This window comes from Ostrinia nubilalis, chromosome 3 (assembly GCF_963855985.1).
Source record: "Ostrinia nubilalis chromosome 3, ilOstNubi1.1, whole genome shotgun sequence".
NCBI classification, from domain to species: domain Eukaryota; kingdom Metazoa; phylum Arthropoda; class Insecta; order Lepidoptera; family Crambidae; genus Ostrinia; species Ostrinia nubilalis.
In genome coordinates this window covers 6,007,164-6,031,615 of record NC_087090.1, presented here as the reverse complement: position 1 = coordinate 6,031,615, position 24,452 = coordinate 6,007,164, and the positions used below count along the sequence as shown (strand labels likewise).

The 24,452-nt window shown below is 35.5% G+C and overlaps 1 protein-coding gene across 1 annotated transcript; it reads right to left on the bottom strand.

The window, feature by feature from the left end:
- Window positions 1–23: 23 nt before the first annotated feature.
- Window positions 24–24,356, bottom strand: LOC135088152 (hydrocephalus-inducing protein homolog). The gene is made up of 79 exons (XM_063983038.1): window positions 24,209–24,356; window positions 23,913–24,122; window positions 23,629–23,827; window positions 23,406–23,544; window positions 23,209–23,333; window positions 22,944–23,126; window positions 22,571–22,779; window positions 22,261–22,498; window positions 21,296–21,500; window positions 21,151–21,218; window positions 20,836–21,056; window positions 20,514–20,747; window positions 20,309–20,430; window positions 20,039–20,225; window positions 19,803–19,952; window positions 19,536–19,729; window positions 19,190–19,455; window positions 18,393–18,835; window positions 18,132–18,317; window positions 17,951–18,032; window positions 17,047–17,855; window positions 16,797–16,967; window positions 16,511–16,693; window positions 16,188–16,397; window positions 15,970–16,109; window positions 15,739–15,880; window positions 15,441–15,658; window positions 14,890–14,981; window positions 14,668–14,808; window positions 14,355–14,561; window positions 13,913–14,109; window positions 13,608–13,840; window positions 13,369–13,530; window positions 13,257–13,297; window positions 13,101–13,172; window positions 12,832–13,031; window positions 12,498–12,752; window positions 12,304–12,414; window positions 12,100–12,223; window positions 11,842–12,007; window positions 11,632–11,763; window positions 11,407–11,530; window positions 11,157–11,325; window positions 10,854–11,080; window positions 10,453–10,652; window positions 10,105–10,347; window positions 9,850–10,029; window positions 9,486–9,777; window positions 9,157–9,405; window positions 8,747–9,068; window positions 8,527–8,669; window positions 8,333–8,436; window positions 8,066–8,253; window positions 7,787–7,977; window positions 7,569–7,678; window positions 7,311–7,488; window positions 7,107–7,226; window positions 6,923–7,028; window positions 6,663–6,854; window positions 6,387–6,576; window positions 6,051–6,219; window positions 5,686–5,978; window positions 5,420–5,612; window positions 5,111–5,332; window positions 4,756–4,922; window positions 4,294–4,481; window positions 3,963–4,212; window positions 3,437–3,617; window positions 3,183–3,352; window positions 2,812–2,944; window positions 2,536–2,681; window positions 2,290–2,425; window positions 1,939–2,091; window positions 1,688–1,855; window positions 1,252–1,476; window positions 920–1,141; window positions 677–822; window positions 400–580; window positions 24–215 (listed from the first exon to the last, which is right to left on the bottom strand). The coding sequence occupies exons 1-79, from the start codon at window positions 24,302–24,304 to the stop codon at window positions 75–77; spliced, it is 14,775 nt and encodes a 4,924-aa protein (XP_063839108.1). The 5' UTR covers window positions 24,305–24,356; the 3' UTR covers window positions 24–74.
- Window positions 24,357–24,452: the final 96 nt, after the last annotated feature.

Sequence of the window (24,452 nt, the reverse complement as noted above, 5' to 3'; positions counted from 1 at the left end):
TACCAATTATTGTATATTGAATATAAACTACATATTGATCGAAATGTGATAATAAATGCAATCAAATGTAAATCCTAGGGAATGCCTTGCAGGAAGAAGGTCCAATGCACCTTGGGCTCGGACGGCTCGTAGCTCTCGATCGTGAGGCAGCCGGTCGGCGGCTCGTCCCAGCCTTGCGGGGGCTTCTCGCTCAGGTACACAATCACTTTCAGATCCTAGAAATGTAGAAAGGGAGATGCTCATTACTCAATGAAAACAAAGTATGATTTAAAAAAAATATAGGTCGCGCAGCGTAAGTTGAGGCGAACACGTGCTCTGGGTATCTCCTTTAGTGTAATTACAATTAGTTTAGAAAAATGTAGTTAGTGTGGTTATACTTATGTATTCATAAAGGTATACCTTTTTAGGTCTGACTGGTTCATAATTTGTTTTAACATAGAACTCTTCACGATCTATCGATGTTTTGAACATTCGGATGTCGTCAAATACGTTTTTGAAAGTGATAGTTGTATAGCTGCCAGCCTTTATTTCGTAGGGTCCTTGCGGTTTAGGGGCAGTTGCTTTTCCTTTTATATTGAAGCTGGAAACGTTTTAATTGCTTGTAAGTTACAAGCTATCTAAGGCAGTTAGTTTTAAATTAATTAAAATAAAGGATTAACAGAATTTAAGTACTTACACGAATTCTCCCGCTACTGGAGAATTGAACGAAAGTTTACATTCTTGAACACCTAGTTCAGTTGGCTCGAACCAAACCAGCAGCTTGCCTTTTTCGAATGGGCCCAAGGTATAGTCTCTATCAGCCTGAATGCTTGGGTGAGAAATCTGTAAAAATAACAATAATTTATGTTTAATTTAATTTATTGTCAAACTTTTTCTGATTTGACCAATTTAAATTGCTCCTGTAAGTGCAAAACCTTACCGATGTAGTAAAGTCCGTTTTGACGTCAGTTTTGTTGTGGACCCTGAGCCGCAATGGCATGCATGTGCCTAGAGACGTTGTATATTCCAGGTTCTTGACTTTCGCTGGCAAACATTTGAGCACAACTTTGTACACATAGGTGCCAACGAGCTGGTTCGATACCTCCAAGTAGTCCTCAACTTCTCCGACTACCAAGGGAGAGTATAGCAGCACTAATATTGCCTGAAAAAATATGTGTTCTTTATGTAGTCTAGTACATTATCATTGATCAAAGACTTGGGGAGAAAAGCTCGTCATTTTTGACGTATCCAATATTTAGATGTCTGAGGTACCTCGGAATTCCTGTTAATTTTGAGCACTTCAGGACATTGGAGCTTCTCGCATCGAATGAAGAAGTTGGCCTCTTCGGCCAGTGGGTTGGTCACCACGAGGTCTTTCTGCACCGACTCCCGCGCACGTGAAACGAATGTCAACGTGTCTACGATCGGACTAGTCGTCACCGTCACTATTATGTTGTAGAATTGGTATTCTCGGGTCAGTTCATTGATGAACATTACCTGAAACATTAATCACGTTGATTTTGAATAGGTATACTAGTATCACTCTTGAATAAATATTATGTAGGTACGTAGCAGCTCTACAGTAAAACCTAGCGAAGGTTAGCTTCTAGCTAGTCTCTAGTACCCTAAAGATTGTCTAATGTCCTACGACTCACTAGAATTAATGAGAGTATACTTTTAGTGTAAAAATCATATAACTATACAATACTTTGAGATGCATTTCACATTCTTCGTAACAGACATAGGTCAATCGGCATGTGGCCGCAGCCTCTCCCCATACTTTTATTGTTTCTGGATGTTTGATTTCGAAGTATCCTTCAAACTTGTCTGGGATTACTTTTGCAACTTCTGTTGATACCACGTAAGATTCTGGGAACTGGTGGAAAAGTATTACATTGGTATATTTTTTTTAGCAATTGTAAATATCTGAAAAGTAAGGGTTTCATTTAGTTGCCTAACCTCAGTGATGTTATAAACAAGCAGTTCTTCCACGTGGAACTCTTTGGCAGGCACGGAAATAGTGATGTTTCCATTGGGGTTCGGGTGCAGAGCGGCGCCTATCAATGATACGAACAGGGCACTCTCGCCGAGAGGAGAGAATAACACTTGAGCCTGAAAATGATAAAATAGTTCAAATCGCTTGAAGATAAAAAGTCCATCGCATTTACAGAGATGCGTAAGAGACTCAAACTGCTATACAACATTTAAGAAAGGATCGCCTTTCTACAACTCTCATAAATAGTTAGGTTGTAATCAGAACAGAGGCAACATTTTAGTACCTTCCTTTCTGTGGAGCAATGTCATACATACCTCATGTTTCCCGATAGTTTTCGGCTTGAAATGTACTGGGATATCGAAGGTCGAATTCGGCTCGATGTTAAATTCTTTGAGGGTTTCAAAGGGTCCACCTGATACCTCACTCAGAACGAGCCACATGTCATCAGACCTGTAATTTTTTCAAAGTTATTTTCTATAAATATCTAACTAAGACTAATACATAGTTATTATTTCCAGAATGTTTTTAAAGCATTTTCAGCTGTTCACAGTACAACTTACGGATTCGTAACAACTACATAATCAGTTTGAACCTCTCGTACAGGGCACTCTAAATACATCGTCTTATTCTGAACATTTCCCATGTCCACACAGGTAGCATACATGGCTATCTCAAGCGGCATATAATTTTCGATATTGCAACTGGCCTGTGGAGTTAAAATTGTGAAATACAAAGTACATACAGTGCCGCACATTCAATGATCATAATAATATGCTCATCATTCGACCTATTATTGAGCCATAAACCTGTTGGCCTATTTACAAAAAAGCACTCACCCATACTTTTATGAACGGATTATGATTTATAGGTCTGAAAGTTATTGTGAAAGTAACATTTGTGTGCGCTGCTATATTTCCTTGCACCGGAGATATAGTAAACTCGTTCGATATTAAAGGTTGCCACCAGAATCTGGGAAATGAATAATGTTTCAATAAGATTAATATAATCATTTTTGACGTTATCCTTAGACAGATTCAGTACACAACTCAGTATAGAGCCTTTACGAAAGTTGTATTCTAACTCGTTGATGTCTTTTACTCTACCGAGTATTTTTGTTAATTTATTTATATGGTTAGTGTGATTGATTACACAATTACTTAAATATTTTGAAATATTAAATAGCAGGAACATTATTAAAAAAATATACCTAGCTCCAAAGTCGCCCTTATTCTGTAACATGACTTTCAATATCTTGCATCCTCGTTTGCGCACGCGTCCAAATTGCAGGGAGTTCTGGCTGAAGCAGAGGCTCATTCCCGTCGCGCTTCCACTCAAGCGCACCAGAGGCCTTTCGAAATCGAACACTTTCATATTCAACTGAAAGATAATGTTCACTTTTTAGCAGAAACTGCGTCGAAAACTCATTAAATACACGTGATAATGGAACTTCGCATGTCCAACCTGAACATTGAGCGTGCTTATCATCCCAACAGGCTTGAATTGTATCTTCAGCGGTACTTTTCTGTATGGTTTTATTATGCATTTATTGGGCACCACCTTTAGTGAAGACAAAGCATTCTGTATGTCCATCGCAATTTGCTCCCGAATCTTGTCGTCTTTGTATGTTTGTAGCATTTTGACTCTGAGAAGATTTTTAAAACCCAAATTATTAATAAATTATTATAACGTATTATCGGTTATACAGCCGGCTTTCGAAACCTTTTAGGTGCCTCAGACTAAAATATCCTAACACTGACCGCACACATAAAAAAGCTTGTCAATCGAAAGAATTTCTATGTAATGGCGAAACCATTAACGACTGAAAAGGTTGCCAAAACGCATCAAAATGCATCAAAGCTGCAGTCGGTAAACGCGTCATTTTAACATACAATGCCATTACGATCGCTGACGCTAAACTAGCTTGTCTGCTGTGTGTGAATGTTTTTAACTCAAATATAAATTCGCAAGTTTTATAAAGTAAAAATACCTGGAAGGACCCGTGTCTGCTCCTTGTAGAGTATTGGCTGCGCTTGGGCTAAGGCACACGCTAGTCGCTTCAGAATTGGTAGTGTCCTCTACCACTGGGTACATATCCCGGAATATAAACGTGGCTTCAATCGGCACTTTGCTGTGATTCATCACTTCTATTTGCCGAATTATTTTTTCTCCCACTTTCACAGCCCCGAGATCAAAACTCTTTTGGCAACCTTCGTACAAATCAAACAATAGAGGCACACCTGGAATAGAAAACCAGTCGAATGAAGTTCCCAAGATTATGAGTGAGCTCATAAAAATATGTTTATCAATTGTAAAATCACCTTCTCCTTTAATCGTGACAATTTCTTCGCATAATGAATTGACCCAAAACTGCAATTTGAACTCGTATTCCTTGACTTGTTTTGGCCGGAAGAAAATTGGAATTTTTAATCGTTTGCCTGGTTCGATATGGGCCATTTCTCCGTAGTCGACAAACAACTCGGCAACGTTGGAGAAGTTCAAGTCCAGACTGTAAATAAGTTTACATCATTGCGTGATTTGATTAGCTATGTAAAGTACGGCCAACGAGAAGCGATACCAAATGTAAACAAAACCAATGTCATGGTCATTTGGAATAGCAGGGGTTTGACTTTGACATATTTTGGTGGGAGAACGAGACATTAAGACAAATACACAAGATGGGAAGAGACAGAATAGATTGTCAGTTCAACAGTCGAATCGACCTTTTGTATCGCTGCTAGTTGGCCGTACTTTACTATGCTAAAGATGGCTAAAATTCATACATCAATGGCACTTTGTCCTCATTGATGAAAGCTATGTTTTTCTTGTAAGTAGGGTCTGGAGCATTGACGATGCACTTCCCGAAATCATATTCCATACACGAAAAGTGATAAGGCGGCTTCTCTATTTCTGCGTGAAGATATATGCTGTATTCTGGACCATCTGAAATCTAATTTGCGCTTTTATGTTTCCTCATCTTTCAGTCAATTTTTGTAACTACGCAAAAATCCTTCTAAAATACTGTCAAAGAAAATATTGCATGTCTTGCCTAATACATATTTTTCACGTCATAGTTTTTTATATTAGTTATTCTAGTAATTAACGTTACACCTATAAAGACCCGCGTAATTTACTCACATTTAGGGTAACTGGAAAAGCTTGTACAGGCACTTGTTTCAGTGTGAAGTAGAGTGTGCATTCGACTTCGTTCGCTGGTGTAACGTGACCACTCTTAGGTTCCACGCTGATTTGCAGATATTTCTTTACAGGACTACTGTTGTAGTGCCAGTCGAAAAAGAAGGTAGCTGAACCGTCATTTTTAATAGTGAAGGGGATCGTCCTCTCGTATGTTGAAGCAGTCTGTACAAGAAATAATGCTTTTACTCTGAAATCTATATTTAGTTAGGATTATATGGATTATATCGAGCTTATTATCTGATTCGTTACCTGGTCTAAGTGAATGTTCGTGATTGCGTCACTATTAAGCACATGCTCATTCCCAATTAAATAGTACGTGACTTTTGGTTTAATTAAGTAACTTAGAGCATTGACACATAATGTTAAAAACTTCGTCATGTAGGTGATGCTACAGAATATTTTGAATGATAGCGGCCCGTCGTCTATTGGCGTATAAATAATTCTAAAATATGTTAACAGATTGTAGTATAATTTTCCTTGGGAAATTAATATGATGATGAGTCTTGCTTGCTTACTTGATAGGTGTTTCAGAACGTGGCTTCAAAATCCCATGATCCGGGTCTACTATAACCGGTGTTTTACCAGATTCATTACATAACGAGTTTCCTTTGAATTCAAATCTCAAACCTTCATTTTCATTGTTCTTCAGTTTCACAATATGGGTCGTAGTGAAACTGACTAGCGAGTTCCTTATGATGAGGATAGTTGGTACAAACACTACTTCTGGTTCCCTGACTAGTCCCACGACTAGCAAATTCATAACTAAATTGTACACTGGTATAACAAACTTCCATTGGGATTCGTAAACCTGAAAAATCTCTAACCAATTAATTGACTGATCCTAATTAAAATAAATAAAGAAAACAAGTATTCGACAAACCCCAGGAGCTGTGGGAGAAAATGTAAATGTAACATCACTGGAAGTCCCACCCTCTACATAACCCTTCAACATATTGCAATGCACAGGGATCAGTTCAGGCTTGTCAGACATCACCATCTCAAATATGAACTCGTATGCTTCACTGGTAGGGTTGATAACGCTGAAAGTCCTATAAAGAAAAAAAGAACAGACAATATTAGACGAGTCTTGTTTCAGCGGCTGTAGTAAGGCTTCATTGGGGATATTTTATGAATCTGTTGTTGTATTTAACTCCAGCCAGATGACAAGTCTCTGATGATAGAATAAGAGGTTCAGTCAAAAGATATTTGTGCGTACTTTTTATAACATCCTGAACCAAGTACATTGAATTCCAAGACTGTCATGTGTGGAGGCAGCGCCACTCCTGTCACCTTTCTACGCCCCGAAGTGAGATAATCGCTTTCCTCGATATCCAGGTGGCAATACGGGATCAAGGATTTGGCAGTTATTTTACAGGTCGCGTTTTGATCATACGGATCTAAATTCTCTGTGAAAAATTTAAGTTGATATTGATCGTTATGGTGAAATGTCTTCAATCAAATATATTTATTGGAAATTCGTTAACTTACTTACCTATGGTACTCTTTAGTTTAACTTTAAAATCAAATGCCTCTAATGGAGCGAACGTAACTTTGAAAGTACGACTCTCTCGAGGCTTGAGACATTCTTTTGCAGGTTGTATCTCGAATGGAAGATCTATCTCAAACCAAGTATCTACACTTTCCCTGTCTGCACTTCCACTGAATAATGTAACCTTGCTGGGAGCTGAGGAGGAAATATCTTATAAGTCATTCAATTTAATATAATTCTTAATGTATCTGGATCTTTTATACCTTTTTCTTCTTTCTTTTCGGTCGCCTGTGGTTCTGTTGAAGTGTTTCCTCCCTTTTCAGCCCCAGTTTCAACTGCGATCGTAGATTCAGGAGGCTTTTCAGCTATCTATAAAACTACGTTCGTTAACTATCTCTATAATTATTTATTTCCCGTATTTAGAAAAACTGAAAAGTGGCACTTTACCTTGTCTTTTGTAATATACTTGTCAATCCTTGCAGGGTATTCGTCGTCAATGACAAAGTTCCATGCAATTTTCAATGGTACGTTCCCAATGTTTTGCACTTTGAATTCGAATCTCCTAGTCTGTTAAATTAAATTTTGTTCGTATAATGCATTATCTTTACTAACTTCTTAACTACTTCGTTTGATTAAATTGGTTATATTTACTTGATAGATAAAAGTGTCTTTCAATATCTTTTCTTCTTTCAATGTACAAGAATACTTCGTGTATTCAGTCGTTGCTGAATATACTATAATCATGTGAATAACACCAAAACAATCTTCTGATGTTGGCATAGGTTGTTCATCAATTATGGTTTCACAGCGTTCATTCAGTCTCGCTTCTCTGCAAATATTAGAGAAAAAGTTTTTATTTCAATCTAAAAACTTCTGTAATTTTATAAAAACGTGATAATTATTAATTACCTATTTTGACCAAAGAGTGTAATTATTTGTCGATTATCCCAAGTAGTCCCTTTCAAATCCATTGTTAATGTGTCGTCATTTATTGCTGTTAATGTACAGTTTAGTAATTCCTGAAAAAAACAATACAGGGGAAAGTTTTCATTTGTATCTCTATTCATAAATAAAAAGCTCTATTACATAATCGTAAAAAGTAAAACACTCGTATTATAAGTAAACACCTTTTTCAGTACTACAGGCTGTGCTGAAAAGAACATTATTTCTAAGTCTTTTTCCTCGCCAGGTGAAATGTAGCCCATGGACGGTTTTATGCAAATATTCTCCACATTTATCCATTCAAACTTGTATACTTTTTCAGAATTGTTTACCATTACAACTGATCGTTTTTGTACTGAACATATCTCACATCCGCCTGTGATAAAAATTAAAATTTTGTATTCAGTAATGCATTGTAAAGACAAAAGCGTTGAAAACAAACGCGATTAGTACTTGAAACATACCAAAATCTAGTACATATTTTAACACAGACGGATCCAAACTTCCCGATTCACTCTGCTTCATAGACCCCACCGACGTTCTTTTGCTTTTCTTTGGTTCTATTGCTCTAGACTTTTTCCTTTCACCTTTATCAAGTGTCGCACTTTTACTTTTCTTTCGACTGTCAACCGTGGAAACCGTCGACATTGTCCTGGAGTAACGTAAACCAGTATAAATTAATAGCATTGTATGTATGTTCGTTCTTACATTATTTCATTATCTTATCTTACCCGTCTATAGAAGTCCTGTATGCTTCTAAATCCATATCCATTGAGAGCATCTCAAGGCCTAACAATATGACATCTTCCATAAAAGCTTCGCCTTCACATAAAATCTTAAAACAAGGATTTAAATTAAAAAATAAATAAACATTAAAATATACTTAGTACATGAATAAATTAATAACTCTACCTAATCTTCTTACCGTGAAGTACTCGAAAGGATTATCGACAATCGTTAATTTCACATCGCAACCAATCCTGCCTTTCCTGAATGGGTTATAATGAACCATTAGTGTAGCGATTTCCGATGGCTTTATGATAACTTTCATTGATATATTCTCTTTATCTGCAAATTGTAATTTCAAAAGTTATGTCTATTCAATTTAGGTCAATATATTTAACCAATGATTAAAGATTACCTACCGTTGTTTCCAACTACGATTATGTGTTCATTGTCTGTGGCAGCAGTCAACCAAAAAACAGGTCTTTCATCATAGGATGGCTGACTGACAGTCGCTATGACCATGCTTTTCACAGAGCTTATATTTTTAAATCGAATAGGCTTATTGCTTATTGAACCAAGACATGTTACTGGGAACTGAAGTAAAGAAATCCTGTGATGCCTTATTTGCGGGGATACCAATCGTATTCTAGGTATCACTCCCTCGCCTATCAAGCATATTTTGAATGATTGCTCTTGGTTATCAAGTAGCTTTAACTTGATTTCTAGAACTGCTCGATACTCCTAAAATATAAACATAATATTTACTGAATAATACTAAATTGAAGTAGGTTATTTAAAACGGATGTAATGTAAGTTATGTCTTATTTACCTGAAGAGATTTGGGACTAAATATGATCCCCAGAGACTTATGCAACAGTGGTTCTATATGAGTCTCATATTTATCCAACGAAAATATGTCTTGATTTGAGTTGGACTGATAGTGCAGCTTCATCTTCAATGCGCAGGCCACCAATCCATTATTGTATAGATCTATAGCTCCCATTAAATTCGTATTCACAGTGACGCAAAAGAAATGTAGTGTAACAGAATCTTCCACGAACACACAATGCGGTGACGACTGAAAATGTATGTTAGATATTATCGGATATGGTAAGAATATGACAAAATAATGTTGGTCACTTTAATCTGATCATTCACCTCAGGAACTTTGTATTCCGATAAGTTTTTGACTATCAAGTGCTCTCTAAATGTGGTTTCCAAATTCCAAAAGTCTAGAGTAGGCATTGCTCCCGTGCCCACCAGTTTCAGCGGTACGCCCTGCGCTTCAGCAGGACACGTGTCACTTATAATGAACTTAATAGTCTCCTCAAATTTCCTTGCAGCCGTTGCCAAGAACTGCATACTTATTGTTCTACTTGTTCCAGGAGCAAGGAGATTGTCGTCATTCATTATTAGGAAATTCCCACATTTCAGTGGAGGATTTTTTATTCTGTAAACCAGAGAGATAACGAAATAATTTTCAAACCCTTATGACCATTATTCACGTTTGTATTAAACTTACTTGTTATCCTTAACTTTCGCCTGAACAGGATTATCTGGATCTGGTTGATATTGCTTTGGTAGAACAATTTCGTATGTTACGGGACATTTACTTGTGTTATTCAGAATAACTTCTCTCATAACTCCACTTCCAACCGGTATGATGTGGAAATTCAACTCACCCAATGGGAAAAGAGTGAACCTAAACATAAATATAAATAAGTACGAATAAGTCTGTTAAAAAGCGATGTCACTTTATGATGTCTTAAATACGTACGTGTTGTAGAATGATGCTATTGTGACGTAAACAGGAAACTTAGCCACCACAACTTGATCCTTGCTGCCGTCCAACAAGGAGCAAATGTAAGCCGGGACGTTCACCAAGTTCATAGATGAGGTCGGAGTACATTCAAACTCAATAGTGATCAATTTCAGAGTAGATGGTATGAGACCACATTCAGGTGTTGCCTCAAAAGATCGTAGAAGCGACGGCTCTGGGAAGTTCTTGACTTTTTTTAGCCTAAAGACAATGTTCAGTTAAGTAGAATTATGTTTTATATTGACTGGAAAACATACTCTACAATTTCTGGAAAAACAAATCAATGGTTGTGATTAATATCCTTACTTGAAATAGATGTTATATTTGCCTCTATTCAACAAATACATTTCTCGGATAACAGTTGAGTTGACCTTAACATTGCCATAATTAAGTAAAGTCTCATTAGGGTTTTCATAGGCACATTCGACCATGACATCGTAACATTCTGCAGATAAAAAGAGTGTGTCGATGACCATAGGATCACCTCGTCCCTCAGCATCGTAGATCTAAAATATACATGTAATACAGTTATAACTAGCAATTACACTTCTAAACCTCTTGAATCACTCCTATCTATAAATGAAAACCGCATCAAAATCCATTACGTAGTTTAAAAGATTTAAGCGTACAGATAGACGGAATTATTTTATGCTATGTAGAGATAGTGACTTCCGAGTTCTTATATTATCATGTATCCATTTACTTACGTCAATTATAAGAGGTTTATGTCCAATGACTCCGACTCTACACGCAATGTAGGTTACAGGAACGACTTGATTGTCATGCCTGGGAACAATCCCTGAAGTTTGAGCGATTATGAAGTCTTCAATAAAATCTGAAGCATTTCGAATCTTCCACATAACAGGCAATATAGAGTCGTTTTTGACAATAAACCTATCGTCCTCTCTTCGGTATAGTAATAGTTTACCATACTCTGAAATAATAGACTACATAACATAACCGACCCAAGTGTCACGATTAAAATTATTTATCAATTGTGTTAATTTTACCAATCATTTTAGTGAGTGGTAAGATTTCCACTACTGGCAATACTCCGCTACATGCAATGTTGACAGTTACTATCTCAGGATTGTCTTTGACGCAGAACAACAAGACAACTTGATGCACTCCCACTTCTGCGGGGGCAGCAGATATCATTAACTTTCCTCTGCATCCAGGCTGTAAAGGAAATAGTAAATTATGTTATCTTCAATGGATATTTCATTTGTAACTCAACGATTTATTTCAAAAGAGACTAACCTCTAAACGAATAAATGTTTTATCTATTTGGAAGATCGTTGTTTCTTCCAAAAACTCTATTTCAATGTCAGCTGTTATCAATGAGGAATTTTTCAAATCGATGACATATTCCTCCTCATAGATCCTACAATCAACATTTATTTTATGTTAAACATATTTATTTTGTGACAGACCGTTCTTGACGGTTAATGAAAAATGTTCATTATCTTGTTGCCTGCTTATTACCTGTTAGCTCCCACAAAAATAGGGCCAAATTCAAATAATTTCAGGTCATCCAAGTAAGTTATTTTGTATACATTGTCTTCGAGAGTTCTTCTAACAAAATTTTCGAACATTTTCTTAGGTCTACTATCCAATCTGTAACATTTATTTCAGTTAGGTAGGTACTCGTATACGCACTTTGGTCTTAGTCCAAGTACTTAAAACGTACATTACCTTGGTAAATCACATATTCCATTGACATTAATATCTACTCTTGATTCTGGCCACCCGCTAACTTCAACGAATCGTTTCACACTGAAATTGCCTTCTAGCTGTGGGCTGAACGAATATTTACAGCGGACTAGGTCGCCAGGGTGAAGAACTAAACGGTCAGAGTGTGCTAAAAAAAAATATTTTGTCACAGATGTCACTTTAACTTGTTACACTTTAACTTGTGACAGTTATTCGAAGGTTGTTGAAGAAAATTATTACCTGATGTCGACTTAACGCTACGCAAAGGTAAAGGCTGAAAGATTTCCTCCTCGCTGTCTTCTTCCACTAACTTTTCGATAGATGTAGATGGTATCTCACTTGTAGATGTTTGCGACGAAGTAACCTTAGAATCAGTAGATTTGTGTTCATTTTATTTCGTTAATTATAAGAACATCATGTATCTTAAAGAAAATTGATAGGTACCTTTTTGCCACACGTGCAATGCCATTTAGAAAGAATATTTAAAACATTATCTTGCGTGGTATCATCCAATAAATTAAGGTCAGTGAGTTGATTACATTCACATTTCTTAATCTGAAATAATAGAATTTTTAAAATAAATTCTGTGTATAATCGAAAAAAATACTAAGTTAAATACGACTCATGAAATACGAAACCGGAAGTTCATCCAAGTATCGCCACTTCAAAGGATCTTCATGATGTATGTGTGGAAAGCTTTTTGGCAGTAACACGGTAAATTCTTTTCTGTTCACGGGACATTTTAGAATATCATATTCTTCTTCTTCCCTCAACGCTTCTTGAACCAGTGGTGAACTTTCAAACATTCTGATTAGCGCTTTTTTATAGCGAAGACATGGACACATTATTAACGTTAGAGGGAACCCCCTTTCAGAAAAGCTGACATCCGATATCTGAAATGTTAAAATTATTTTGCGTTAGCTTATTCTTTAGGTTAGTATGTGGCTATAATTAGTAGAAATAAATAAATACCTGTAACTGAACCTCTGACTTCTTTTTTGCTTTTTTTTGAGCGGCACCTACGACCTGGCCATTAAAACCATAAAGTGGACTCCCTATATCACATTCTTCTATAACCCAATTATTGGCCATATTGATGAGGGTTTCATATGTATTTTTCATATATTCGTTGTACTTAGTGTTCATAAGTACATACTCGTTAGTCGGTTTAGCTGAAAAAATGGTCCACTCATTGTTGGTTTATTAAACTAACTTTCTATATTTGTATAAAAATATTATACCTTTAGCATCATCCTTTTTAATTTTCTTTTTCGATTCAGAGCCGTCAATGACCAATAAAGATTTGCTTCGATCTGCCAAAAAATGATAACTTTATGAATGAATCCACGACATCCCCTTGACATACGTTACGAGTAATAAGTAAATTCCTGGCTTACCTCTGCCACCTTTATCTTTTTTTAATACTTCACTGGGATATCTAGAAAAATAAGCCGATTAACAAAGAAATCTTTTTGTCAAAAGTTAAAAAACAACTTAGTGAGCAGTTACCCTCTCTTTTCAAATAGTTTCCTGCGCCTCATTTCTAAGCCATAGGATACGTATATTGATTTTAATTCAGGAGGAGATGTGCTGTACTCTTCTTCGTCCATTTCTTCAAAAGATTTTATAATTTCTTCAATTTCCGTTTCATCATATACTTTTGAAACATTCCTGTAACATGACGCAAAAGTCCGCAAAATACTTACTTCAAATATTATTTTACCTAAAAACATGTTATTGTAACTTACTCATCAATCAGATCATTTTCCCGCTGCGCCTCCTCGTAAGCTTGAGCCCATTTGTAAAAATCAGAATGACACAAAACAAGATGTATGTTCCATATGCTAGTTTTGCACTTCAGAACTGAAGATAGCACAACAGGGGGACTTTTCAACATAATGCTTGTTAGAGAATCGACCACAAATCCACGATTGAATTTTGGTTGATTAAAGAAATCAGTTAGGAGTTCCGTAACCAAATCCTGAAATGATACAATGGTTTTAAAATACAATATCACTTTCGTTTACTAAACTAAATGATAATAAAGTATAACCATGTGAAACATTGTTGTAGACCCTAACGCTCCCAGAGCTGTATGAGAAGCAATCGAAGATGTGGGCGACTTTTTCTTCTTTTTATCGCTCGCTTTTGATCTAGGTGTCCCAACGTTCTTATTGTTGGCCATGAACTCGATTTTCTTCCAAATAATTTCAAACTCATCTTCTGTATCTCCAAACACCTCTAAAAATGCTTTGTTAATTTAAGGAACGATTGTAGATACTAATGAACAAGTAAAGTAAATAATACATATAACAACAGATTAAATAATATAAATACTTCACCCACACAAAATAAAATGCACTTCTTAATAATTATTTATAAATATGAATTAAACATATCAAAGTTGGTCAGTGGAAAAAGAAATGTTTATATGTTTTAAAAAAGCAATAGTTTTCCAAACGTAGAGATAACTAATATTTTAAGATATAAAATACCTTCAGAATCTTCCTCGTTCGTATCAGAGTCACCTCTCATGCCAGTTTTACGTGACATTTGATACATTTCATTGATTGCGCTCACTAAAATAATTTTGGCTGCGCAATTACTCTCACATAGTGCTTGCACGATACAGAAGTCAATGTTAACAGTTGGTATGCCTAGGCTCTTCCCCAATGAATAAGCTATTTCTTGACAGTGAATTTCTGTAGGAAATTATGGGTTAATAAAATAATTTAACTAAAGCTTTCGTAATCGGCCGATGCTTTAAGTCGGCTCTAAGATTGCACGATTAACGATTAGGGCATATACCTTCACAAGGAGAGCCATGCACAAATATTATGATTCCTTTGGAACGCCTATCAGTTCCAGAATCAGTAGATATGTGATCAAATACGTGCAAGCATTCTTTCAGAGGATCTACTCTATTTTCCTTCATCGATCTTATTTCATCTGAAAATAATCTTCATTGTATTATTTTGTTACTCTTAATATAAATGTAAATAAATAGTGTTTTAAGTTTGAGTTTATTACCTGCTATAATCTCAGCTTCAGTTCGGAACTTCCTTGGTTGGACCTCTTTAGTCGTTGCAGATTTTGGAGCTGTTTTTGGACTTTTCGCTTTTCTACAATACAAATTATATTATTCACATACAAATATAATTGACTCAATTAAGCAAATTAAAGTTATAGAAAACAGATACTTTGCAGCTGCTGGTGACATTTTAGCACTGGCTGCTTTCATAGCAGCAGCTTCCTCGTCAATGCTCCTGAAACATTAAATTAATAAAATAATTAAGTTGATATTTTTTTTACATAATGCATGTTAGTGTATTAGTTTGCTCTTACTTTTTAACATTTTCGTTGAATTTCTTATAAAAATGAACAATTTCACTAGGCATTCCAGCACCTGGCCTTATTGCAGGTACTAACATTTCTTCAGGCTTATTGTAATACTTATAAAGTAACTGATACATTTCTTCCTCTTCTTTCCATTTGCTGAAAAACGTGTTTAGAGTTTCGTCGTCGAAAAAAACCTTCGCAATCACAACAAAATCAATTTAAGATCTAATTAATCAACTTACATGTCACTGTGGGCTATTATCAGTTCAATTGGGAACGGGCAAGGATTCGTGAGTCCGAAGTAAATATCAGTGGTCTCTGCCCACGGGAGAGTGGGTGGGAAGTTAACGTTAGGTCCTATTATGTGCACATGTGGCAAAATGCCTTGTCCTGTTACTGGTATGGTCATTCTGTTTGGATTCATGTGGAATCTGAATATTAGTAGACCTTCGTACGTCATCTATTGTACAAAAAAGTATGTTTATTTATTTTGATTGAATTCATCTTATTAGTTAAAAGCTTTGGAAGCTTATAAGTTACCTCCATATTAGGTTTGAAAGCAACACTTAGCCATCCACCTTCGCCTGGTTCATATTTTCCAGAACTGTCCAAAACCATCATAGGATTATGACCAGGAGCTTTCAAACGCAATGTGACATACCATATACAAGTTGGTTTGCCTCTGTAAAAAAGCAGTAGGTAATCTCTAGAAGTTATAATTTTCCTAACACCGCTTTAAATGTAATACTATAAACATGTTGTAAATCTTACACATTTTTAAGGGGTATAGATGAAATGATCTTGTCCCCACACCTCACAGAACCAAAATTAATTGTTGAAACATTGGATATTAAATATGGAACTGCACATAAAGCCTTGATGTAAATTGGGATAGTAACTCCATACGGGACCTGACGAAAATAGTACAGTTAAGTTTCTGGTCAAAATACCAATTATAATGTAAAAAATAAATGTATGATTGTATTTACTTCTAAATTGAAAAAAGTTTCGACATTCTGTTCCAACTCCGTAAAATCATTTGAAGTAGGAGCAAACGTCACTTCCAGCTTTCCTGTTTCGCCAGGAACTAATTTCCCGCAAAGTTTCAGACCCAGCCAAGTGGGAACTTGGGTTCCTTTTGCGAAATGTAATTTGGTGGGAATTGGTCCGTAGTTTATTATTTCAGCTGTACATTGCACCTATAAAATGTGTTATATTTAATACTTTACAACAATTATTCATCATTTCCGAAAGGTAATGTGTAATTATCACACAAGGTGTAAACATAGTATTTATAGAATTGGCTACTTACTGTGCTACCGGTAATTACCACACCATAGTCGATCACATAAGGAGTGGTTTGAAATCCAGGAATTGGTCCCATTTTTGATGAAGTTGAATATGCAGTTAATAACTCTGGTTTAAGTTTTATGTGGTTAATTACTAGCATTCTCTCTATTGCTAACTCAATGTCCATGATAGATGGATATCCATCCTGTAGATATAATATTAAACATCGATGCATAAGTAGGTAAGATAAGTAGGTGTATATTGTTATTATGTGTCCTTTGAAATACCATAGACTGATTCTTACATACCCAAGCAGAACAGATATGCCAATCTTGCTGAAAATCAGGATCTTCAAAACATTTTTCAGTCAGCGGCGAATTTAAATGTTCTGAAGTACCTTTCATGAAAAACTCGCTTACTGCTTCCAAATATTCCATTGTTAATGTAGGAATTGCTTGATATCCATATTCTGGGTTCAGCTAAAAAAGTTATGAAATAGATTTTCATAAGAAAGGTGAAATAGGTAGGTACTTATTATGAAACCTGTTATTAACTTACCATAATCATGCTGGGTCTTTGTAGAGACAAGTAAACTTGAGGAATTACACCCCAACCAAATATTTCTATAGGGATATGCGGTAAATGGCCGATTTCCAATAAAAACACCCTATTAAAGTAACCGACCACGCCAGGTCGCACTACAATTTTTATTTCAGCCTCTTCTTCGGGGTCCAATATTTTTTCAGGAGGCACGATATCGAGAATAGTGCCTTCAAGTTCATTTTCAAATTTAGGCTCATTCAAATACGTTTTATACTCAAAAGGCAATTGAGCGACGTTAAGTAAAAACAATTCTTCGGAGGCGTGCTCATGAAAAGATCTTATTTTGAAATTTAACTTCTGTGTATTTAGTTTATACATTAAGTCTGAACTCTGTCCTGTAACAATAACAGTTTCAGGTGGCCCTCCCAACACCTCACATTCTAGTATTGCCCGTACATTGATATTAGCTCTTGGCCTGAATATCACATGAACGAATTGAACCTCATTCGGTTTGAGTAATCCTCGATGTGGTATCAATTGTAGAACCTCATTCAAGTTTATTTTTGTGGGTTTGCTTATCTTTGCAAACTTATAAATCCACGGAAATTCTGACTCAATTTGTGAGTCTATCATGGGTGCCACTTTCTTCATGATTCTAGTTTTTTTAAACTCGAATTCTTCTTCAGAGTCATCCAAACTTGACTCTACAGCTGTTATATCATGTACAGTTGATATAATTTCCTTTGGAATCCCTTCTAATTCTGCAGCTTTATCTAAACCTTCGTCTGGTGTATGACAAGCCATAATTTCGTGCAAGTCACCGACTATAAGCACAGTCAAAATAAAATAAAATTTTATATTTATAGTATCAGTAGATATATTTAAACGTTTATAAATAAATTCCGTGTTATATTCTTACCACTAGGTTCAGTCGCGTCGGTTAACGATTTGGGTTCTGTTATGTTACTTCCGTACTCATTTTTCGGTACTTCAAATTGTGGCTGATCAAAATTAATTAAAATTATTAACTTATTTACCGTGTCTACAAAAAAGAACCAACGAATGTTGTTAAACTTACCAACGAATGTTGTTAAACTTACCAACGACAACGTGCTAATGATACATTTTTTCCACTGAAACCTATAACAAACTAAAAGTGGCGTTATGTTTTGTATCTTGATTGTTTTGCTCTCTAAACTTCCATTTAAAATGCATTGGAAATCCACTCTTGGCGACAACACAAAGATATTTGGAAAATTTATCTTCCCTATCAGTTTGATTGCATCCTGTAATGTATCATATGAATTTAATGAACCGAATGTTCACAGTTAAAGCTAGGTATTGTATTGTGAGTTACTCGCCTTATTTTTATGACCTTTGAATTTAACTCTCATTAGGTCACAGTACACTTTGGATTTAAGAGATAAATGTTTCGTGGTATCAAATAAGATTTGGATTTTCATAACTTCCTGATCTTCTAATGTTTCCTCTACAGCATGTGTCAAGTTAAATGCCATTTTAATTTTATTAATGTCTTGAAAGAAGTGCAAGGGTTCTTTTCTTAGAGGTTCAACTGGCTTTAGTGTCAAGTAATCAATGAATATCCGCGATTGGCAGGGACCAACTTCACTTATAAGATTTGGTACATTCAAATCAGATTCTTTGTAGCATATGCAGCAACATAAATTTTCTTCTTCAGGCAGTATTTTATACGTTTCTTGTTTCTGTATTATGGCAAACGGTGGCTTCACACTTATATCCATGTCCAATGGTAACTTAGAAACATTTTTGATTGTAACAATATCTGCAATAAAATTATGTTTACATAATAAAAAGACACATCAGACCCAAGTCGTAAATTTTTCACGGAAACGATACAGGATGTTTGGTAAATGGGTATATGAGCCGACACTAGCCCATGTTAACATGGGCATATAAATGGTATGGTGAAGTCAGAAAATTGATATCTTCATTTTAATTATTTTAATTTATATTATTTATACATACAAAATAAATTTTATAAAATCCGATTTCTATGAAAATTAAAATAATTAAAATGAAGATATCAATTTTCTCCATACCATTTATATGCCCATGTTAACATGGGCTAGTGTCGGCTCATATACACATTTACCTAACACCCTGTAGATTACAATACCTGTTAATTTGTAAAATTCACTGTAGGGCCCATAATCGTACTGAAAATCAATCACCGACGATGATACCTCTATCTTAGGATCCACAAATTCAGCAGCTATTTGACATTCTAACAACAATTCTTTTTTATTAATCCCTTCGACGCTACCGACTAGATACCACATTTCCTTGATAGTGGTCACTTTATAAGATAATCCTGTGATTGCCAATTCTAATTTTTCACCGGCAGCCATTTTAAACACTTTAGGATCCAGATTGAAAAATCCTCTAGAAATAACAAAAATAATATTAAGGCTGATCCTCATACTAACAATAGGAATGTAACCTAGATAAAGTCAAAGCCTTACACAGTGTGGGTCTTCGTTTTAGGAGCCTTATAATGTTCGCTCCATTCAAGTGCGTGCATACGCGTTCCACAATTTTCCATTGTCACTTTGCAATTTAAAGGGATTTTTGTGAAATGTCGGCCCAAGAATATTCTGTCTCTCAGTTCTCCAACTAATATACTAGTTCCAACTCCAGTGGCCGATAAAGGGACTAGCTAAATATAAAAACAAAACAATTAATATTTGTACATTTTAAAAATAAATTAACGATAACCAAAATACACTTACAATATCTTTTACTTTTTCTAACTGCAGTACTGCTTTGTTTGTATAAGTATCAGCATCAAGCAAGTATAGAGTCAAAAGTAGATCGGTCTCAGATTCAGGGTCAATATGACCGTCAGTTGGATGAATATGCCATCTACCGTCTTTATTCAACTATGTGAAGTAAACGACGTCGTTATCAACTTCAAATAACCAACACACATTAAGTAACTTAATAAAAATATTGAACCATTTCTTACCAGAGAAGCTTTAAAATTAACTTGAACGGGAGAGTCATTGCAGAGTGTCAGTATTTTCTGCGATTTGGTCAACAGCTTAACTTGACCCCAATGTAGAGCTATCGGTGTACATGTCACTATTGGTCGCACTCCACACCCAGTTATGTGACAGACTTCTATAGGTTTTGATTGTCCAAATAGGTGTAATCTGTTCCAAAAAGCATTTAAAGTTACTACTTTACTCTAAATTCTAAATAATTTATATGTAACATTTTGGAACGTGTCATTTACTTGATTCCATATTCTTGGACACCAAGGATACTCGTTTTTATTGTGACGGGCAAACATATTGTACTATTTGGTTCGATTAAGCCTTCCTTTACACTGACATCCACCTCTAATGTTGATTCTTCCTGAAATCGTCGAAGTAAAATAACATGCCAAAATCAAAATGTACCTAATATTTTAAGTGTAAATGGCATTTTGAAATACTTACATCCGGCTCTACCAGCGTGAAATACCCCCAAAATTCATTTGAAGTGACACATATTTCACTTTTATATGCATAATCCAAAAAACACGCACGCAGCTTGATTTCAGGCGCAAGTGAAATTTCAGGAACCATCGCATTAAAAGTTACTGGTAGAACAATAGGCGGGCTATCAGATTTTTCTAGTTCCAGTTCTAGCGACGTCTGGTTGGCTCTTATAAGATTCGCTGTCAGCGTAACCTGTAATGGGTTAATTTTATGAAATATCCATTATGAAATTACATAAAAGCACCTGAGCCACCTGATCTATAGAAAAATCTTATCATACCTTTAAAGAAACTCTAGATTCTGCTTCCATATCAATCTTGCAAGGTTCAATATTAAATTCCCTTGGCCACTGAGGAACTTCAGGCTTTGGTTTGTCAGTGACAGCATAGTCTACTAAAGTAATGCTACTTATTTCAGGACCATCGGATGAAATCTTCACAGAGCCACGCACGTGAACCACTGACTCGTTGATGACATCTAACTCCAAAGTTTTTGGTACCCCTATTACAGTAAATATTGTTAAGAATGGTTAGGTACATTATGTGTTTCATGTGTGCTTCGAAAATATGAATAGAAAATTATTCAAGTGCCTTACCCAGGCTAACCATGCCAAAATCTAAACATGGTACACTGAACATCAGGGATGGATAGATAACTTCGCCCCTGAAATAAATAGAGCCTCCTTATTAGTATCAACCTGCTAAACAATATTTTAAATCACAAACAGTAATTCGACTTACTTTAAATATAATTTCAGCACCACTTTAGTATCACGAATTATGAAGTTTATTTCCTCAAAGTAAGGACCCTGATTGGAGTTGCAAAAAGATATGACAAAAACCTCCTTGTCGCCTGGGCGTAAGCAGTGCAACTCAGGCGAACACGTAATTCGACTACCGAATAAAGTTGGGACTTCCTTGTACACTATCACTCCATTAATATGCCCTGAAATTGAGAGTAGAAGACTTATTTCGTGTAGACAATTTAAAAGATATCAAAGAATACATACAGGGTGGAAACGTTAAGTGATCTCACGCGATTATTTCTAAACTATACAAGTTATCCAAAAACTAATTATTGATGATTCTGAAAGTGCTTCACGAGCTCTATCCAACGGTACCAATAATAGGTTACAAAATTAACTGGATCTATCCGAAAATTAAATGTTTTCAGCTTCCATACATTTAGTAAAACCACATAATATTAAAAACTATACAAGACATTCAAAAACTAGTTACTGGTCCTGAAAGTGCTTCACGATCTCTATCCGACGGTACCAATAATAGGTTACAAAATAAACTGGATCCATCAGAAAATTCAATGTTTCCAGCTTCCATACATTTAGTACAGCCACAGTCATGGCACTCATGTTTTCATAATATTATAGCAAGTAAAGCCTAAAACCAATGCTTTCCAAGAATCATTTTAAATAACAATGCAATTTACGACTTCATTTTAAGTGTTTATTATTTAATAAAAAAAACTTAACACTTCTAATATTGTTTGGTTGGCATACATTTAGTATGGAGGCTGTAAACATTTAATTTTCGGATAGATCCAGTTAATTCTGTTACCTATTATTGGTACCGTTTTAAAGAGCTTGTGAAGCACTTTCAGAATCAGTAATCAGTTTTTCGATAACTTGTATAGTTTAGAAATAATCGCGTGAGATCACTTAACGTTTCCACCCTGTATAGGTACGTACCTTTATTAATAGCAACTACTTCATAGTTATAAGTTTTGTTGATATAAACGCAATCCATGTCCAGAGTTTCCAAGTTCAGGTGGATGGAGGGAGGCAAAGAGATGCCAACCATTTTCAGTGGCACTCGGTTACTAACACCGTCGATGTCCAAATAAGCTATCGCTTGAAATTCTCCTACTTCTTTCGGGAAAAAGGTTATGGTTAGTTCCGTTGTTTTGTTAGGCCATAACTTTCCTTTCTGTAAAAAAAACTTTAGTAGCATGTTTTACTTGACAAGAAATCATCATCAAATAATAATTATTTTACTAACAATAGGCGTTATAGAAAAATGCGTATTTTGAAAGGTCAAGGTTTCATCTGCAACCAGAGCCTGAATTTCATCAAAGAAAATCCTCGTATACACTCTTTCGTGCTCTTCGCTGCTCAGAACATCATATTGCACCAGTTTCATGTATTTGGATGATTCACTATCCTTGAGGTTATAAAAAATCGTGGCCAATTTCACTTTATCTTCGAAATCTGCCGATAGCAAGACCATTAATAGTAACGTGGATAGATTTATTTCCGCGTAAGTTTACATTAGTAAAGTGTGAATGTGAGTGTAAAAGATACGCTTTTTTACAGCGGAGATGGTTTAGATACGATTCCTACGCTTTTGTACAATCGTTGTGATTCATTCATACCATAATACACGCAGTCATTTTTCATGCACATATACGTAAGCAGGTGATTGGATTTGTTTATAATCTTGAACGTTTGCTGTCGAATCATGGTGTTGTAGGTATCCTGAAAACGAACTACTTCCTTTTCCAAATCTACGCTAACTGTATGTGTCGTTCCAGTCAATTGAATCTTGAAATTTTCACCTGTTTGAAGCAAGATACAAGATTAAATTTACATGGTTTAAGGTACTAGAGATAATGAGCTAAGCATTCGCGTATTCATTACCGGTTTCAAAGGTTGCCATCAATGATCCTTGGGTTTCTCCAAGATTCATTGTTTTAAAAGTAATTTTAATGTCTATTTTCTCATTTGGATTTAAGTAAGCAGATTTAGGCTGAACAGCATATGGACTGTAAGTGAAAGTTTCACATGAATTAAAAATTGCAAAAATACCATGAGGGTTGGAATGGAAACAAAATTACCATTTCGTTGATAGCGTAAAACCTGCGGAGACCATACCAATATTATGCACAGTCATTAAAACTTGATTCTCTACTTTGAGAGGTGTTTTTGGTATCTCTACCAAATCTGGAAAATCGAACACGGGTCTTGGGCCCATTGCTGTAACAACAAATAAACGGTTAAAGGCTTTTCCATCTTCAAAAAATATTTTTTTAATTTTCAAGACTTTAATGCTTTACAAACCTATTAAAGGCATAACATACTGATCTATATCAGTGTAGAAAGTGACTCTATGCGTGTAGTCCTCGTACTGGACGGGGGTAAAGGTAACGGCGAACATAACACTGATTCCCGGAGCTAGCCGCCACAAAAGTGTACCACCGCACGGCTTAATAGAGAAATATGATGACTCCTTATACACCATGTTAAGACACGTAGGAGCCTGGTTGGAGAAGGATATTAATTTAACTCACTCACAAAAGAACATAGGTTGGTATTTATTTTTATACAGGGAAACCTTTACTTACATTACTAATATTTTTTACAGAAAACTTTGCAACCACTTTATCGTTAGGTTTAAAGTTTTGAAAGACTAATATTCTTGGTGAAAAGGCCAATACAATTTTGTCATGTTTCTTTCCGCTACTGACGATATTATCTACTTGAATATTATTCAAGTTTTGAATCCTTTCCGCCGTATTCATTCTCATTTCTTTTGCATATTGCGATGGAATGATCTGTAAGGAAGAATTAATTTATGTACAAAGACAGGTATTTGTACTTACTTCTCTCAATATGTTGTGTATGATTCTTATAAACAAACCTCTTGTGACGGGTCCACCAGCTTCTTCTTGGCCAGTAAATGGTACAAATCGGATGTGAAATAGCCATTTTGTTTAAACTTATGCAATATTTCCATAATAATCCGCAATTGTTGATATTCGATAATGCCATTTGTTTACAAGCACACGGTTGCTAAGATAGTTTCCTAATGTCATAAATGATTAATTAATATGATAAGAAGAAATCATTCATTGAAGAGGTCGTATATTTGACCAAAAAGCTCC

What these genes read in the sequence shown, in the direction of transcription:
- LOC135088152 (XM_063983038.1), bottom strand. Translation starts at nt 24,304, where the DNA reads ATGGAAATATTGCATAAGTTTAAACAAAATGGCTATTTCACATCCGAT. An exon ending in AGTCAGAGGTTCAGTTACAG is followed by an intron (nt 12,753 to 12,831) that starts GTATTTATTTAT and finishes TTAACATTTCAG; the next exon opens with ATATCGGATGTCAGCTTTTC. An exon ending in ATCCTTTCGAGTACTTCACG is followed by an intron (nt 8,437 to 8,526) that starts GTAAGAAGATTA and finishes CCTTGTTTTAAG; the next exon opens with ATTTTATGTGAAGGCGAAGC.